The sequence below is a fragment of the Numenius arquata genome, chromosome 23 (assembly GCF_964106895.1).
Source record: "Numenius arquata chromosome 23, bNumArq3.hap1.1, whole genome shotgun sequence".
NCBI classification, from domain to species: domain Eukaryota; kingdom Metazoa; phylum Chordata; class Aves; order Charadriiformes; family Scolopacidae; genus Numenius; species Numenius arquata.
Window position 1 is genome coordinate 6,246,801 of NC_133598.1, and position 15,065 is coordinate 6,261,865.

General features: G+C 61.9%; 1 protein-coding gene across 1 annotated transcript in view; it reads right to left on the reverse strand.

Annotated features, from left to right (window-relative positions):
* SRCIN1 (SRC kinase signaling inhibitor 1) overlaps window positions 1-15,065 on the reverse strand; it is a 49,056-nt gene that overhangs the window by 7,918 nt on the left and 26,073 nt on the right. Inside the window, exons 4-17 of the mRNA XM_074162815.1 lie at window positions 8,441-8,633; window positions 7,902-8,100; window positions 7,594-7,687; window positions 6,334-7,163; window positions 5,894-5,986; window positions 5,720-5,763; window positions 5,231-5,409; window positions 4,600-4,775; window positions 4,213-4,343; window positions 3,079-3,226; window positions 1,478-1,790; window positions 917-1,166; window positions 567-721; window positions 309-461 (exon numbers count right to left, since the gene is read on the reverse strand). Coding sequence (XP_074018916.1) covers window positions 309-461; window positions 567-721; window positions 917-1,166; window positions 1,478-1,790; window positions 3,079-3,226; window positions 4,213-4,343; window positions 4,600-4,775; window positions 5,231-5,409; window positions 5,720-5,763; window positions 5,894-5,986; window positions 6,334-7,163; window positions 7,594-7,687; window positions 7,902-8,100; window positions 8,441-8,633 — 2,958 coding nt within the window. The remainder of the gene's footprint in view (window positions 1-308; window positions 462-566; window positions 722-916; window positions 1,167-1,477; window positions 1,791-3,078; window positions 3,227-4,212; window positions 4,344-4,599; window positions 4,776-5,230; window positions 5,410-5,719; window positions 5,764-5,893; window positions 5,987-6,333; window positions 7,164-7,593; window positions 7,688-7,901; window positions 8,101-8,440; window positions 8,634-15,065) is intronic.

The following is a 15,065-nucleotide window of genomic DNA, read 5'->3' on the forward strand; positions in this document are numbered from 1 at the left end:
CAAGTGATTTTGGCTTAAAGCCCAATAAAAAGAGATGGTGACCCAGACACGCAGCACCCGGACCCGTTTAGGGGTCCAGGAGGGTGCAACTGCTCTACGGTGCCCATCCCCGTGGCACCTGGGAGACAGGAGAGGAAAGGGAAGCCCAACACTGTGCTGCTGCTTGGGATGTCGTTCCTGGGACCCGATCCCAAGGTCTTCCCCAGGAGCAGCCACATGTGAGCGGACAGGGCAGGGTGGGCATCGCCCCCCCCCCGCCTCCTGGTGCGGGTTAAGCTGGGGCATCCCGCAGCCCCTCCCGCGCTCACCTCCAGCTCCGCAATGATGCGGTCCTCGTCGTCGTCGTCTTTGATGGCGGAGGCGATGATGGGAGGGGTGGACGCTGGCCTGACCACCTCCGACACCGTCCGTCTCAGCTTCACCTGCGGCTTCTGGGTCTCCAGCTCCTCCGACTCGGCCTTCTGCAAAGTGGGGAGCAGGGCAGTGAGGGGTGGGGGGCACGGGGAGCTGGTCTTGCTGATGGCGACCCACTCGGTCCAGCCCAGCAGCCCCGCCGTGGCCCCTACCTTCATAAAACCGGGCTCCTTCTTGCTGGTGACGATGACTTCGCCGCTGCGGGTTGTGGTCAGCCCGTGGGACGAGGGGAAGCTCCGGCGTGGAGGGGGAGGTGGCGGCGATTTGGAGGGTTTCTCGGTCCGGTACCGCGGTACCGTCAGTTCGTCTGGACACAAACGATGCTGTGAGGGCAGGAGACTCTCCCCGCCCCTCTAATCCAGCACCCAAAACTCTCCCCGGGCACCGACCTCCCTTCGGGGCACCATTGCTCAGCCCAGCGAGACCCAATGGTGACATGCAGGATCAGGTCCCCCCCACCCCTGGGGTCTGGAGGTGGACCCCTGCCCTCCCCGTACCCTACCTGAGCCCCGGCGGCCGTTGGGGTCCCCTTTGCCCCCCGACTTCGGTGCGTGCTGCGGCTTGGAGGGCTTGTGCTCGGGCGTGGAGGCGGCGCTGCCGCTGCCCGTGCCCTGCTTGTGCTTGGCAGCGAACTCCAGGTCGGGGATGGCCTTCATCAGCTCGGCTTGGGTCTCCTCCAGCAGGCGGTTGATGTCCTTGGCACTGTACTGGGTCAGCGCTGCCCGCTTCTCCTCCCAGTCCCGCTCCGCAGCCTGCGGACACCAAGCAAAGCCTGCTCCAGCCCTCATCGACAAGGCAAGGAGGTGACCCACTCCTGCCCCCCAACCTGCTGCCGAGCCAAGGAGGAGTCGGGGGGGGGACCAGCACTGCCCTTTCCCCAAGGTGGACATCCCCACAATGTGCTCCAAAGGCTGCCATCACCCACCCTCCAGACACCCCATCGGCTACAAACCCACCAAGGAGGAGGATGAACCCAGTTCCCGTTCCCAGTTTCAGCTGGGAGACATAGGGATGGATCCTCTAAAGAGCCCTCCCAGCTGAGGAACCCACCCCACGTTCTCACCTCCACGGATACGGCTTTGTCCGCACTCTTCTTGCTGGGGGTCTCCGGTCCCGTCTGGGTCTTGGCGGGGACCATCTCCGGAGCTCGGGAAGGGTTATTGCTCTTGGAGGGGTGGGTCTGGGTCTGGGGGGGGCTGTGCCCAAAGCTGGGCATGCCCAGGGTCTCGGTAACAGCCGTCAGGTGGTGGAGGCTCACTGGGGGGCTGGTGGGCATCTCCAAATCCAGCCCTTTGCTGAAGTCTGTCTCGGGGGCCACCTTCTTGGGGGACTGGCTGAGGTTGCTGGGGGAGCTCCACACGCCCTCATCCACTTGCCTGCCAGGGACAGAGCGAAGGCGTTGGGTGGCTGCACAGCGCAGGGGGGGCTACTGCACCCTCCCCAAGCCACACCACAAAAAACCTGCTCTCCTGCAACGCTGCATTATGCAGCTGAAGGTTTAGGTTCTCCGATGAACCTCTGCTGTGAGGACAGGCTGAGAGAGTTGGGGGGGTTCAGCCTGGAGAAGAGAAGGCTCCGGGGAGACCTTAGAGCCCCTTCCAGTCCCTCAAGGGGCTCCAGGAAAGCTGGGGAGGGACTCTGGATCAGGGAGGGGAGCCCTAGGAGGAGGGGGAAGGGTTTGACACTGGAAGAGGGAGATTGAGATGAGATCTGGGGAAGAAATTCTTTGCTGTGAGGGTGGTGAGAGCCTGGCCCAGGTTGCCCAGAGAAGCTGTGGCTGCCCCATCCCTGGAGGGGTTCAAGGCCAGGTTGGAGGGGGCTTGGAGCGACCTGTTCTGGTGGGAGGTGACACTGGGTGGTCTTTAAGGTCCCTTCCAACCCATTCTGTGATTCTATGATTCTATGATGTCTAGGAAGGGGTTGGAGTTGATGCTACAGCCTCTCCTGGAGGAGCACATGAACGAGCTCCTCTACCTGGCTGTCTGTTTCCATGAACCTCGTAGGAAATTGGATCGTTCCCAATCCTGCCCCCTCCGTCAGATCTGCCTGAAACCGCCCTTTGGATTCAGGAGTTATTAGGGCCGGGGAATGACAGGTAGGCAGATTCAGAGGCTGCGTGATCATACAAGCTCATTTCCGTAGAAAATCAGGCTGGCAATGAGCCCCAGGCGAGCCTGGAGCCGGAGCCGCGTGGCCGAGCCGTAATCCATCCCCAGAGGTCTCCTAATGGGAAGAGGCAGGTGGGCTCAGCCACGGTGCCCGGCCCGGTCTGCTGCTATCCTTAGAGCTGGAAGAGGATTTTTCTCCAGCAGAATGTTTTTTTTCTGCTCCTCGGGAAAGAGATTTCTCATCGTGACGAGGGTCGTCTTTGTATCCGGATACACGACCACGATTTTTTCAAGGATAAGGAAAAATCAGATTAGAAAGAGGAGTTTCCACGCACACACTGGAGAGGACCGAGGGCACTTTTTTAGTTCCTTAGCAGAAAAATGAGCCTTTTTTCAACATCTTTTTTTCAACAGAGAGGACACCGGCACACACGTGGGGGGCGCAGGGACAACTGAAGGGACCGGCTGTGTCCTCCGAGGTTCTCAAGGGGCAGAAGATGTCATTATCTGGGGACAAGGAGAGCTGGAGGGCTGTGGGACCGGGCTCGGGGCTCACCTACGGATCTGGGCCAGGGTGTCCGTCACCGTCTTGCAGCGCTTGAGCAGACCATCGAGGCGGTTCGGCTCCTCCTTGAGGAACTTGACGGCTTCCACCTCCACCCGCAGCACCACCCGCATCTTGCTCTGCAGGCTGGGGAACTGGGCTGCGGTGGGAGAGCAGGGGGGGGTCACCACGGTCCCATCGTGCTGGGGACCCCCTCCTGGAGCCCATCAGCCAGTGCCAGGGGACCCCATGCCCACCAAAACCACCATGGCCCTCATACCCATGGCAAAGGAACCCTGCCAGATGGAGTGGGATGAATTCTGGGGGGCTCCTGCTCCCTGTGCCCATTCCCCCCCCTCTGTCCACCCACAGGCACTGGTTTTAGCCCCTCAAGGTGCCCCCTCCACATCTGTGGGCACCAAACACTGCTCGGGAGCTGGGGGCTTGGTACCCCAGACCCTGGGGACTCGGTGGCAGGGGTTGACATGGAGCAGGTTGCCCCTGGTCCCCTGCCCGGTGCTCTGCTCACCATCCCGGCTGCTCAGCGTCAGCCTGACCCTACGGAAAGGCTGCGGGAAAGCAGAGCTGCTCCTACCTCTGCCCTGTGCCCCCCCCAGCCCTCCTCAGGACCCCCCCCCTCCCCATCCGCTCTTCTTGCAGCCTCAGCGACTGCTGCCAAATCACTGTTTATTGTCGGGGAGAAGCTCTGCCACTTCGAATGAAGGCGCTGGGCATCTCTTGGTGAAGGGCAGGATGGGGGCAGGAGGCTGCAGGAGCAGCAAAATGAAGGGCAGCGTCCACGGGGGTGGGCGAGGGCCATGTCCCCAGCGGGACAGGGGACAGGCAGCAGCTCTGAGGTGCCAGGGGGACTTGGGGGGACTTCACAGGACTGACTTGGGCAGGAAGCAGAGCAAACAGGGGCGGCAGGAGGGGAGGGGGGTTCAGCCCTCACCCCCACAGCAGCCCAAAGCCTGCGGGGGACACACAAGGCATCGGGGGGACCTGCCCTGGGGACACAGGGGGACACTCTGGCAGCTGCAAACACCCAAACCCAGAGGCAACGGGCAACTTGGAGCATCCTGCAGGCGAGGATGGAGATGCAGGCTCCGCTTGCCACCCAGCCCCCAGACCCGGCCACCTCCTCACCCTTGAGGTCCGTCAGCGTCTCCCCCAGCTGCTTGAGCACCACCGCCTTCTCCTCCAGCTCCTGCACTGGGATCAGCCGGTGGTTGTGGGCCAAATCCTTCTGGATCTTCTCCACCGACTTCTCCAGGTCACTGTGGGCACAGAGGGCAGGGCAGGGGGGGTCACTGCTGCTCGGGGACATTGGAGACCCCCAGGGGTGGCCAGCTCAGGAGATCCCCACACAGCAAAGCTGGGCTGGGGACCCCTCGGTGCTGGTCAAGGATGTGACCCAGCACCATAAATCAGAGCTGCTGGTTTACACCCACGGAGGACCTGGCCCATGGAGGTCAGCGTGAAAGGACCCCCTCCCCATTGTCATGTCCAGTCCCACCACCAGCCCCAGCTCACTTGAGTTGCTGGGTGATGAGCTCCTCCTCGTTGAGGTACCGGAGCCGTTCCTCTTCCACCAAGCTGCGCTGGCGCTGCAGCGGGTCCTCGTGCTTGCGCATGGTGTCCGTCACCCGCACGCTGATCTCTGTCTCCGTCCGGCGCAGCATCGTCTTCACCGTCTCTTGGTTCTGCAGCTGCAGGGGGCGAGGAGGAAGGAGGGGGGCTTCAGGCTGGGCAAGATCCCCCCTCAGTGGGGACCAGCGTGGGGACAACTCTGAGCTCCAACACCCAGCCCCATGTGAGGTCATCAGGGAAAGGGGGATTTTTCCTGCTCTGGGGTTGGAGCCACCCCAGTGAGAGGTGGGATGGGATGGGATGGGATGGGATGGGATGGGATGGGATGGGATGGGAAGGGATGGGAAGGGATGGGATGGGAAGGGATGGGAAGGGAAGGGATGGGAAGGGAAGGGATGGGAAGGGATGGGAAGGGATGGGGTTTTCCCAGTAAGAGATGGGATGGGATGGGGTGGAATGGGGTGGAATGGGGTTTTCCCCATAAGAAATGGATGGGATGGGATGGGATGGGATGGGATGGGATGGGATGGGATGGGATGGAGTGGGGTTTCTCCCCCCGCTCCGGGGTACCCACCTGCAGCTTCTTGAGCTGCTGGAGCTGGTTGCGGAGGTCGCTGGCGTTCTGCTGCAGGTCGTGGAGGTGCAGCTGCATGTGCAGGCGGGTGATGGCGGTGGGCTGTCCCGCCGGCGTGCTGGTGGCCGAGGGTGGCGGGGGCGCGGGCACTGGTGTCCCCATGCCGCTGCGGCTGGTGGCTGTGGGGAGGGGCAAACAGAGGCTGTTGAGGGAAGATTCCCCCCACCCTGGGGGAGGCTGCAGATCCTGCTCCAGCGCTTTCCCAGGAAAGCCCACCCTGTGCTTCCTACTGGGTGGGCTACCCACCACCCCACGCTGGCTTTGAGGAGATGCCACCCCAGAGCTGCCCCAGGGGGTCCCACTGGTTGCCAGCACATGGCCGGGGGTGCAGAGTCCCCAATCCTGCGCCCACCCTGGGACCCCCAGCAGCTGTGGGCAGAGGCGGGGGGGGATGCTGTGGGGTGAAGGGCCGGCTCCCCAGTCACTTACATGCTGATGGGGGGGTCCCACCGTTGGTGGCTTCGGTCTTCTCGCTGCAATGGAAGAGAGGAGGGGAGTGAGCGTGGACCGGCATCTCCCGGCCCCCCCCGGGATCAGGGGGCCGCAGGGGCACAGCGGGGGCTGGTGTCCCCCGGGGAGGCGGGGGGACACAGGACTCCTTACCTGGGGGTCTCAGCCTCGGAGCCGCGGAGCAGCGCGCTCTGCACCAGCCCCGTCAGGCTGGCGATCTGCTTCTCCATCGCCTCCATCCGCTCCCTGCCGGGGGGAGGAAGAGGAGAGGAGAGGGGTGAGGAGCCAGCTCCGGCACCGCGGGCACCTTCAGGCTCATCCTGGCCCCAGGAGAGATGTCGGGGAGGCAGAACCACTGCTGTCACCAGCTACATTCCCCCCATCCCCTTCCCCCCCCACCATTCCCTCTCTCTTCTTGCCTCCAGGTACCCCTCAGCCCTGCACAGTTTGGTCCTTCATCCCAACACCTCTGCCACGGTGATGATGGGGCAAAGCCTTCCTCCGCTCCTCCTCTACCTCCCCAGCTGCACCAATGGATGATCACCCGAGCAGAAAAGCTCGTATCTTGGGGGGGGGGGGGACAGCCTTCTCACCTTGTTTCCGTGTCCTTGGCCGGTCCAGGGGAGCCGAACCCCGAGAGCGGGCGATCGCCGGGGCCGGGGAACAGCTCGGGAGGGCCGGAGGAGCTGGGGTTGCGTGGCTTGTTGACGGGGCTCTCCATGAAGACGGAGGAGCAGGAATCCTTGCGGAAGGACTGACGGACAGGCGAGGAGCGGCTTGGGGGACCCGAGTAAGGGCTGTGCGGGCTCTGCCCCGGCTGCACATCCACCAGCCGGCCATCAGCCATCTTCTGCGGGGAAGAGGGGGGCATGCGGAACCCCAAGCCGGGTCCGTACGTGTCGCTGTAGATGGGGGCGTTGGGCTTGTAGAGACTGTCCTCCAGCTCCGTCTGCAGGGCGGCCGCCGAGTAGGTGCTGAGGGAGCGAACGGACCCCCGCTTGTAGAGCCCCCCCGAGTAGCCAAAAGGGTCCCCCATGCCAGCCAGGGACTGGGTGGAGGTGATGCTGAGCCGGCCCTCGTGCACCATGCCGTAGGGATCGGCGTACAACCCCTCGTTCTTCACCAGCACCACGTTCTTCCCGGCCAGGTCTTCGTCCGGCTTCACGTCCCGCCGTTCCAGGATGGCGCTGGGGCTGGGAGAAACCCCCTGGGCGGGGGGCAGGCTGGAGAGCCGCTCGCCGTGATGGACGGGGCTACCGGCGTAGGAGGGGGGGCGGCCCCCGCTGTAGGACATGCGGGAACGGGATGGGGAGGAGGACTGGAGAACAGGCGGCGGGGAGCCGGAGGCGAGGTGGGACGCCGGGGACATGTTGTTCAGCCGGCGGGTGGGAGATGACTCCCTGGAGGTGTAAACCATCTCCCTCTGCGGAAAGAGGCAAGGTGGGGGCTCAGCACGGTGTCCCTGTGGGCTGTCCCCCTGCCCTTGCTCTGCCTGGATGGGACCCGACCTCGCTGACCCCTCCAAGGACCAAGATCTGCAGCTCCTGCGTCTTCACCTGGCCTTGGCAAACGGCAGCTCCCGCATCGCCACCCAGGAGCGGGATGATTTATTCTGATGAATCCCCTAATTATCATGTTTATTACCCTGCTGTCAGGCTCCAAACATCCATTCTCTTAAAGTAACGCTTAACAACGCTGGAACCGGGCAAGACGAATCGCGGTCGTTACTCCTTCCACAAACACACGCAATTACCAGTCCCCGTCTCCGTCCCTTTCTCCCTTTCCTGGTCCCAGCCCCCCCCGGGTGCACCCACATCACAGGCTCTCCCCGTGACACCCCGCCGCCCCCTTACCCTCAGGTCGCCGTTGGTGATGTGCGAGGCTGGGAACGAGGCATAAAGCGGCTCTTTCCGGTAGATTTTAATGATGCTTCTGTCCTGGATGTCGCTGGAAGGAGAGGAAGAGCCATGAGCATCCCAGACAAGCAGCCGCCGAGCCCCCGGCAAGTCCCAGCCACGGGACTGCCCCCACTCAACCCCCCCCCTTCTGCTTTCATCCCACTCATTTCCTCGCTCGTGATGCTCTTAAAGAAAGGGGAAAAAAAAAAAAAAATGAATCAATGTGTGGTGAGTTTCTGAGCTCCCCCCCCCCCCCGCCTCACCGGACGTCCTCCAGCTCGTAGAAGACGTTGCGCGACTCGTCCTTGATGAGGATGGCGGTGTTGGGAGACTTCAGCATCCCCATGGTGAGCTTCTGGGGGAACATGTGGACGATGAGGGCGTGCAGGGTGTCCATGCTGCTGATCTCGTGGGTGATGTGGACGCGCCTGGTCTCATCCCCGAACTGCAGGAAAAGGACCCCTGGAAGCAGAGGGAGCAGAAAGGGGTGAAGGGGTGCCCATGCTTCTTCTCCACCCAACGCCGAAGACACACCGAGGCCGGTGATGCAGGTTTTCCCACCTTCTTGGGGGTTTCTGTGGGCTCTGGCCACCCAACCTCACCCTGGAGCAGCGAGGCCGAAGGCAGCTCATCCCCCTCAGCCACCCCACACAGCCCTCCCCGCTCCTCCTGGGGTATTTTGGGCAGATAAAAACCATTCCCACCCCCGGAATCTGCCCACTGAGGGGGGCAGAGATGTTTGCTGGTGGCCGGGCAGGTACGTGGTGCCTGTCCCGGGGGGGTGCCGAGCCCCGGGGGGTACCTGGCGACCGCAGCTTCGTCTGGCTGGTGGAGCGGGACAAGGGCAAGCTCTGCCGGAACCGATTCATCCTGTTGAACCCCAGGGGCAGCTCCGCTTCCGACATGGTTTCCAGGGATTCGGCTGAGGCGAAGGAGAGTTTGGCTTGATCGGCCAAGCCGGGCTGGGAGCCCTGGGAGTGCCGGGAGCTCCTCGTCTGGAAGGGGAGAGGGGAGAGGTGAGAGGGGGGCTGCGCTGGGTACCCCAGCCCCGCCTGCTCCCCGCGACACCGGTTTGCTGCTCTCCCCTTTCCTCCGGAGCCTGGGATGGAGTGGTTTGGGTGATGCTGAGCCACATCCAGGGATGCTCCATCCTGGATCCCCGGCTGAGTCAGCACATCGACACGGTCCAGACGCGGTGCCGGCTCCAGCCCTCCTCCATCTCCATCTCTAAGCATCTACAACCATTTTCAGCCCCCACCTTTGCCTCCTGCAATCACTCCCTCACGGTTTCCTCTCCAGGCTCACAGCTCTCTGCATTTCAAAGCCTCCCGGTGCCATTCCAGGAGCCTTCCAGTTCCACCCCCCGCTCCGGCAGCCCACTCGAAATCAAGCCAGCTCGAGCTCGCTGGTGGCAGAGCCAGGGCTCGCAGGCAAGCACTGGAATAACCTTAGCAATTACAGGAGGTTACACATCCATTACGCCAATGAACCAGCTCCCGGGAACCATAAATGCCCCGGCTTATTCTGGAAGCAAAGCAGCGGCGAGGTTTATGGCTGCCTGAGCCGGGGGAAAGTAATGGGTTTGGGTTTATAGCAGTAAAAATTTAATATGCCAGGAGTCCAATTTCACATGGCCGCGTGTATAATCCACCGCATAAAAGTTCAGGCTACGGACACGGGTTTTCTGCACAAACATCTCCCAAACACGCAGCGGGGGCCCCCTTGCCACAGGTGCCCCCCCCCTCCCCCAGCGCTGCCTGTTGATACCCCGAAATACAAGGCTTGATTTTCCAGACACACGTTTGACGTCGGCGAATCAAACCAGGAGAACAAACAGCTCCTGGGGTGTGGAGAAGGCAGCACGGAGAGGGACAACAGCTCTATTTTAACACCAAAAAAGACAAATCAATATGAAATGATAACAGCCATCATCATCATTTAAATTAGACATTAATTGGAAGATTTAATTAATCCTGCGGGGCGGGGTTTTCTAGGACTTGAAACGTTCTCGCTGTAGCTAATTGCTGGAAAATTGACTGCTTGGTTGTGTTGTTGTTGTTGTTGTTTCAGCACAAAGCGCGCTGGCAGATGCTTCAAGCCTTACATCAAGAGAGGGATGCGGGGCTGGAGCCAACCTGGGCCAGCGCATCCACCAGCCCCATCCATGGGGGGCCAAGGGGGGGCCCACGGGGGGCTCTGCAGAGGGTAAGGAAGCTGCGGTGAGTGGGAGGCGATGGAGAGACCCGGTCTCCTCTCCCCCATGTTCACGGTGTGCAGGTCTTTGGGGCGTAGAAGGTGTTTTTTGGTTGTCCCCACCCTTGTACAGCCCCAGGAAACCTGGGGGGCTTTTGGTCCCCCCAGCTCCTGACCCAGGAAAGGATCCTTGGCCACAGGGAGCCAGGGTGCAAGGGCTGCCCTTGAGCTGCTCCCCCGGCAGCCCCTTCCCCTCTGCTCCTTCCCCTGCCCCATCTCCATCCATCCATCCATCCATCCATCCATCCATCCTTCTCGTCTCCCCCCCGCCCTCGATGCACATCTGGGCTGGACCTGAAAAGCTGTTGAGCTTTCACATGAGGTGACGAAAGGCCGATGGCTCACCCCCCCGCCCCCCCTCCCCAGGACGTGTTTTGTCTGGAGAAAGCAATCATAAGAACAAATTGATTTAGCCAAGGGGGAGGCGGAATCGCTGCCTCCCCCTCCCCGTGGCACGGCAGGGCGGCAGAGCCCGCGTTGCCATGTAGCATCCTTGTTGCTAAGGGCTGGTGCGGTGTGCGTGCCTCGGCACAACACCCCAACCACCGCGGTCCCTACAGCCCCTAGAGCACAACACCCCGACCACTGCAGTCCCTACAGCCCCTTCGGCACAACACCCCGACCACTGCAGTCCCTACAGCCCCTACGGCACAACACCTCAACACACCATGGTCCCTACACCCCCTTATAGCATGACACCCCACCACACTGCGATCCCTACAGCCCCTAGAGCACAACACCCCAGCCACCGTGGTCCCTACAGTCCTCATAGCACAACACCCCAACCACCGCAGTCCCTACAGTACAACACCCTGACACACTACAGTCCCTACAGCCCCTACGGCACAACACCCCAAGGCACTGCAGTCCCTACAGCCCCTACAGCACAACACCCCAACCACTGTGGTCCCTACAGCCCCTATGGCACAACACCCCGACACACTACAGTCCCTACAGCCCCTACAGCACAACACCCCAACCACTGTGGTCCCTACAGCCCCTATGGCACAACACCCCGACACACTACAGTCCCTACAGCCCCTATGGCACAACACCCCAACACAACGCGGTCCCTACAGCCTGCAGGATGGCTGTGGGAGCCAGGGGAGCTGCCCTTCTCCAGGTGAGCCCAGACCCCTCCTGCCTGCTGCATCTGCCCCAGGGTTGCAGCTGACCTCAAGTAATTAAGCTCATCTGCTGGAGCTAATTATGGCATCAGTCAAAAAAAAAAAAAAAAAAAAGAAAAAAAGGGAAAAAAAAAAGGGCAAGATGGAAATTAATGGCTTTTTAGCCCGGAAGGGACCGTTCTGGCCAGATGCTCAGTGCAATGTGCCCTCCTGGCCTGAGCAGAGACTAGTGGCCCTGCAAAGCCCTCGATGGCACCGTGGCACGAGCCACACGTTGTCCCGCCCGGCACCCATCCCTGCAGGGTCCCTCTGGGGGTGTGGGACCCCCCAGGTGCTGGGCACAGGGCAACCACTGGCCCTGGGCCGCCGTGGGATGCTGGCAAGCTGGAAAGGACAGACCCTGGGGTGGGCGTAGGGGGGGCGTTCCAAGGGCTATGGGGGGGTCTTTGCCATTTTGGCCGCAGTGGCTCTGTCGGGGGGTGCAGCCACGGGATCTGGGTGCCCATGGATCCAGGTGCCCACAGAGCTGATGCCCATGGATCTGGGTACCCACGGATCCGGGTGTCCCCAGAGCCCTGTGTTGGGGGGGCTCGAGATGCCCAGTGAGGGGGGGGGGGGGAGCACGGTGGCTGCTCCGTCCTTGGCCTCCAGCAGCCCATTAATGAGCCGACTCAGAGGGAACTGGTTTTTATTGCTCTGCCTCGCTAACGACTTCTCCTGCCGTACCATAATTCGTTAACTGACAACTCGGCCCCCACAAATCCTGCCACCCGCCCCTGCCACCGGCTGCTGCCGGCAGCCCCCGGGGTGGCTCTGCTCCCCCCCCCCAGCCCCATTCATAGCACCTGGAGCCCTCCTGGAGTAGCTGGGACCTGATTATTGTCACCGAGGCCATGGCACACACCGAGTGTGTTGGGACATGACACTTTCCCACAGCTTCATCCATCACCGTGGAGTCTAAAATGGGTGCCCGGCTCCCTGCTTCGCTGGAGATGCTTTTGGGGGGGGGGCCAATCCTGCCTTGCTGGGTGCCACCCTGGGGTGAACAGTGCCTGGATTTGTCTGTGTCACTGTCTGCATCATCAGGATGGATGTCCCCTGCTCTCACGGGGGAACACATCACCCCATTGAGCGCTGCCCATCCAGAGGAGGGGGGACATGGGGCTGCGGGGGCTGCCCTGGTCCTGGGGACAAGGGTCTGAGTCCTCATGCGCCCGTCGGGGCCCGTGGGCTGAGCTTTCAATCCAATACAGGATGAAAATAAACATCAAACCCTCGCCATGGTCTCCGGAAGGGAAAGGGTATTCTCCGTCTGGCCCAGCCCGTATCACACGCCGCAGCCGAGGAGGAGATATCAAAGGCTGCACCAGTCAAATACAACAAAGATCCCAATATCCTCCCGCTTCGGGAGCACCCTCCATCCCAACGATCTCACCTTCCCGCATCCTGCATCCGTGGCGAGGAAGGATGCTGGTACCTACCCAGGGCATCGCTCTGCATCCTGCCTGCTGCTGCGGCCACGCAGGATCCCACCCCACACACCTCCCCGCTGGGGACGGCTCTGGGGGTGCAGGATAAATCCCAGCTGCTGACCAAAACCCAGCCTGGGAGTAAAACCTTTTTGTCCCCTGTTTCTCAGTTATGCCCCCCCCCACCACCACCAGGGACAGTTTTGCCCCAGCCCAGACCCCCACTCAAAGGGCTCCGTCTCCTGCAGCTTCGGAAGAGCCCGATGTCCCCTGTGGGCACCGAGAACTTTCCCTGCGGCATCTGAAACCCACCCGTGGTGGCAGCCAGGGGCCAGAGGGGAGGGGACACAGCCCTCCCGCTTGCTGTCCCCGCGCCACAGCGATGCCACGCTGGGAGATGACCCATTTCTTGCTGAGCCAGCGTCACAGCACAGGGTTAATACGGCGCCGGGCTGATTTCTGCCATGGCAGCGTGTGCTGGGAGCCATCGGGGCAGGGCTGGCTCAGTCTCCCCCCAGCTCAGAGCCAGCAGCAGCATCCCCCCCCAGCCCGGGGTTCCGGTGCCTGCCCCACACCACGGCGGGGAGCGTGGGAAGGAGGGGGTTCACAGGCAGAGAGCGAAGGGATGGGGACAAAGCGTGGCTGCCCAAAAGCAAAACAAAAGCCGCCCAAGGCCATGGGAAACTCCGGCCCCAGCTGGCACCGTGGGGGTGTGGGGAAAGGTGTGGGGCAGCTTTTGGGGGGGCAGAGCTGCGGCAGACGGGGTGATGGGCACCAAGGTCAAGGCCGTTGCCGCCCACCCTGGGGAGGGAAGATGCTTGCTCTCTGCCAGGGGGTGGTGTAAAGCCCCTGGGAGCCTCCCGGGTGCTGGAGCAGAGGAAATCTGGCTGGCGCAGAAGCATCAGCAGAGCTTTGCACCCTGGGGGCTATTTTGATGGTTCTCCCAGGGAAAACCCACTCGCAAAGTGCCCGGCTCCCCCCAGCCCCCTCCTGGGGATGGCAGCAGGAACAGCCCCCCCACGCCGTGGGGACAGGAGCATCCCCAGCCCCTCCAAACCTCCCTGGGACTCTTATATAAAGGAGGTGGGACGGGGAACAGGGGGAGACTTGGGGGCTTTTGTCTTTTATCTCCCCAGAGCTAAAAAAAGATACAATTAAGTGATTCTTTTAGCTCCTAAAACTCCCAACAATCCCTTTACTGTCAGCGCTGGAGCAGCTTCATTATATCTGCCTGGCGAGATAAGGATGCTTCTCTCCTCCTTCTCTCCCCTCCCTCCTTCTTGTCCCCATCCTTCCCTCCCTCCTTCCCCACCCCCCTCTGACATTACCCTCCCCAGCTTTGCAGGCTGAATATTCAGGGATGGAGGGATGGAGCTGAGGTGCCAGCGGTGTTTGGGGGACCCAGGCAAGGAGCGGGGTGTCCCTGTGGACCCGGCGGTGATGGGGGCAAGTTGGGGAGCTGCTGGGTCATGACGGAGAGCGGAGATGGTCCCAGGGAAGAGGGGGAGAGTTTAGGAGAGGAGCAGAGGGACCAGGGACACGAAGGAGGGTGGCAAAAGGGGTTTGGAGGGAGCGGAGCTGGGAGAGCTGGGGCAGAGGAGCAGCTCTGTACCTCCCTCAGGCACTTAAAAGAAAATAGGAGGAAAAAACCATAAAAAACCCCCTCAAAACCAAGAAAAAACTGTGTGGGGAAAGGATTCTGCCCTGGGATGGAGCAGGGCACTCTGCAGCTGTTCCCCTGCAAAACTCAAAGCCACCGGAGCTGGTGACACTCATTAATATTTCCGCTCACTTCCTAACGACAGCAGCAAGCCTGACCCTGCAAAGGGACAGCCGGAGCAGAGAGTTTGTCACAGCAGAGACAGCAGAACCTCTGCCAGCACCACCCCTCTCCCCGTGGGGGGCTCTGAGGGCAGGGTCAGGCTCAACCTGAGAAGAAAACACTCATTTCGGGCCCGTTTTTGCCCGACCCCTCTGTACATCACACACACCCGCATCCGCAACCTGCCGTGCTCGGGGATGTTTCAGCCATGGTAAGAATATTATTTGCAATAAGGAGGCTGGGCAGTAGAAGGGGGGTCCCTGAGCATCCTCCTGAGATGTCCCCAGGGCACACAGCTCCTCTTCCCTTGACCAAGCAGAGAGAAAAAGCCCTTCTTCCCCCCCAAAAAAAAACCAGCCAGGACAGACACAACACAGCCCACAAGCACCAATACAGACCTGTACTCGCAGCTGGGATGGATCAGCCCTCGCTGTGCTAATGCCGCTGGCAGCGCCGTGCCCCCAGCTCAGCCTCTCCCCAGGACCCTGCCGTCACCATGCAAAGCACCCCGGGCTGTGCTGGGAGGGGGGGGCTGGCTCCGTGGGCAGCCCCCAAACCCCCCCCAGCTCACGCTCCATCCTGCCCCATGGGCAGGGGCGATGCACTGGGACGCGTTGGGGACGGCCGGGCATGGCCCTGCCAGGGGTGGAGGGAGCCCTGGGAACGTGCCGGGCAGCCACGCTGCCACCTCCCGTCGTGTGCATCCCCTCTGCCGCGCCGCATGATGGGGATAAAGGCGAGGGACCCCTAAAATCC